Here is a 2,375-nt window from a genome sequence, read left to right on the forward strand (position 1 = left end):
CCACATTTATTGATCCATTACACTGTGCTGTAATCATTAAAGGTGCTTTCAGGGATATACTGTCTCGTAATCATTACAGGATGATAGATAATACTTCCATTGTCAGATTTAGGACATATTCAAAGCAATGATTTGATGTTGGCAATTGTCTCTTTGTCGAACAAGTGGTGAATGTGTTGAGTTATTCAGCACACTATCCTGTAATGATGCAAGAAACATCTGGGTGCACCATCTGCCCGATTAACTGGGTTCCTCTGCACTGAGGGTGGGCTGTATTACTTTCCCTTAGGTCTCGTACATAAGATTGACTTTGCTCTGTACAGGAACCATTCGCTGCACAGTCTCACATCCCATTATCCAGTTCAAACTTTAGCTAAATTCCCAGTTTTTGACACATATGGACCTCGAACTTGGGTCTCCTGGCTCAGTGGTAGAGACACTACCATCACAGCACAAGGGCTCCCACGTCATACTGGAGTTCACTCCACTTGGACGCAATGTCGTGGCAATCGAAGTGGTTCAGGGTAAATATCAAGGCGCTGGAGTCAGTGTGATGTGCTGTTTAAATTAACAGTGTTGCGCTCCAGTGTGAATCCTGTACCTGAGTTTTTGTAAGTTCGATAGGTCTGGATTCACGGTATGAAATTTCAGGGCCAGCTTCCATATCGTCAGAATGAGGAAAACAAAATTGGCCTGAAAAATGGGGAGAAGTTAATGTTAGAACTGTCTTAGATTTATCCAAGTAGAGAAGTGTGTATTTGTGTGTGTGTGTGTGTGTGTGTGTGTGTGTGTGTGTGTATGTGTATGTGCGCGTGTGCACGCACATGTGGGAGTAACTTAGTGTCTATGTGTGTGTGAGAGTTAGTGTATGTGTGTGTATGTATGTGATTGTTTCTGTGTACAAGCTAGTGTATATGTGTCAAAATGTGTGCATGTGTGTGTGTTTTTGTGTGTGAGTTTTTGTGTATGTGAGTGTGTGGGTGTGTGTGTGTCAGTTAGTGTGTGTGGGTGTGTGTGTGAAACTCCTCTCCGAGCTGTCTGATTGTGGTTTAAGTGTCTTTTCAATAACATAACAGCCTAATCTGATTATACATTTATACAGAGTCTTTCAAAACCTCAGCACATCTGAGAACATTTTACCACCAGTGAAGTACTTTGAAAACATGCTCAGTTATAATGTAGTGGAGACAACAACTAATTTGAACACGACAAGCTCCCGCAAACAACATCTTATTTGAAAATGCAGTAATATCGGCTCAAACACAGCAATTCATCCAAAGGAAATGGAGTCATAGCGTCATACAGCACGGAAACAGACCCTTCGGCCCAACTAGTCTTTGTCGACCATAATCCCAAAGTAAACTAGTCCCACCTGCCTGCTCCTGGCCCATATCCCTCCAAACCTTTCCTATTCATGTACTTATCCAAATGTCATTTAATCACATCCACCATTTCCCCTGGAAGTTCATTCAACACACGAACCACTGTCTGTGTAAAATAGTTGATCCACACGCCTTTTTTAAATCTTTCGCCTCTCACCTTAAAAATATTCCCCCTAACCTTGAAATCCCTCATCCTAGAGAAAGGACATCTGCCATTCACCCTATCCATGCCCCTCATGATTTTATAAACCTTCATAAGGTCAACCCTCAACCTCCTACGCTCCAGTGAAAGAAGTCCTAGCCTATCCAGCCTCTCCTTTATAACTCAAACCCTCCATTCCCGGCAAGATCCTGGTAAATCTTTTCTGAACCATCTCCAATATTTTACGTCTGCCTGAGATGAAGGATGGTGAGGGGGTGGGGTGTCGGAGAGGTTTTGATCTGATGTCTCACTGAGGAGACAGCATGTCTGACAGTGTGGTACTCCCTCGGCACTGCACACTGAGTATGTTTGCTATGATTGCCACAGTAAGTTGCAAGCGAACATTGTTAAGAAGCAGTTTAACAGACGGAGAGCAGAGAGTGTGACAGCTCACTGACTCTACCAGGGTCCACGACAGGTAAGGAGCTGGGCACCATATCAAAGTACACCCCTGCTGTCCTAAGGTGGTTTCTCTTGGTGATGCTAATGCTGCAGTACCAGCCTGCTGCCACAAGAGACCCCCAAAGAGCTCCTGCCCCTGGCCCACAAGCTTCCCCCTCTAGAGGCTGAAAGAGCTACTGCACTGCAGTCCCTCTGTGTGGGGGGCAGTGTGAGTGGGTGTGTGTTTGTATGAGTGAGTGTGAGTATGTGGGTATGTGTGCATGTGCCTGTGTGCGCATGTTTGTGTGTGGTGTGTGTGTGAGTGTGTGAGTGTGTGGGTATGTGTGCGTGTGCCTGTGTGTCCATGTTTGTGTGTGGTGTGTGTGTGAGTGTGTGTGTGTGGGTATGTG

General features: G+C 45.1%; 1 protein-coding gene across 1 annotated transcript in view; it reads right to left on the reverse strand.

Moving 5' to 3' along the window:
• Positions 1-567: 567 nt before the first annotated feature.
• Positions 568-2,375, reverse strand: part of LOC109926379 (adhesion G protein-coupled receptor E2-like) — a 50,199-nt gene continuing 48,391 nt past the window's right edge. The window contains exon 13 of the mRNA XM_048617837.1: positions 568-693. Coding sequence (XP_048473794.1) covers positions 568-693 — 126 coding nt within the window. The remainder of the gene's footprint in view (positions 694-2,375) is intronic.

Source organism: Rhincodon typus, chromosome 38 (genome assembly GCF_021869965.1).
Source record: "Rhincodon typus isolate 14 chromosome 38, sRhiTyp1.1, whole genome shotgun sequence".
Taxonomy (NCBI): Eukaryota; Metazoa; Chordata; class Chondrichthyes; order Orectolobiformes; family Rhincodontidae; genus Rhincodon; species Rhincodon typus.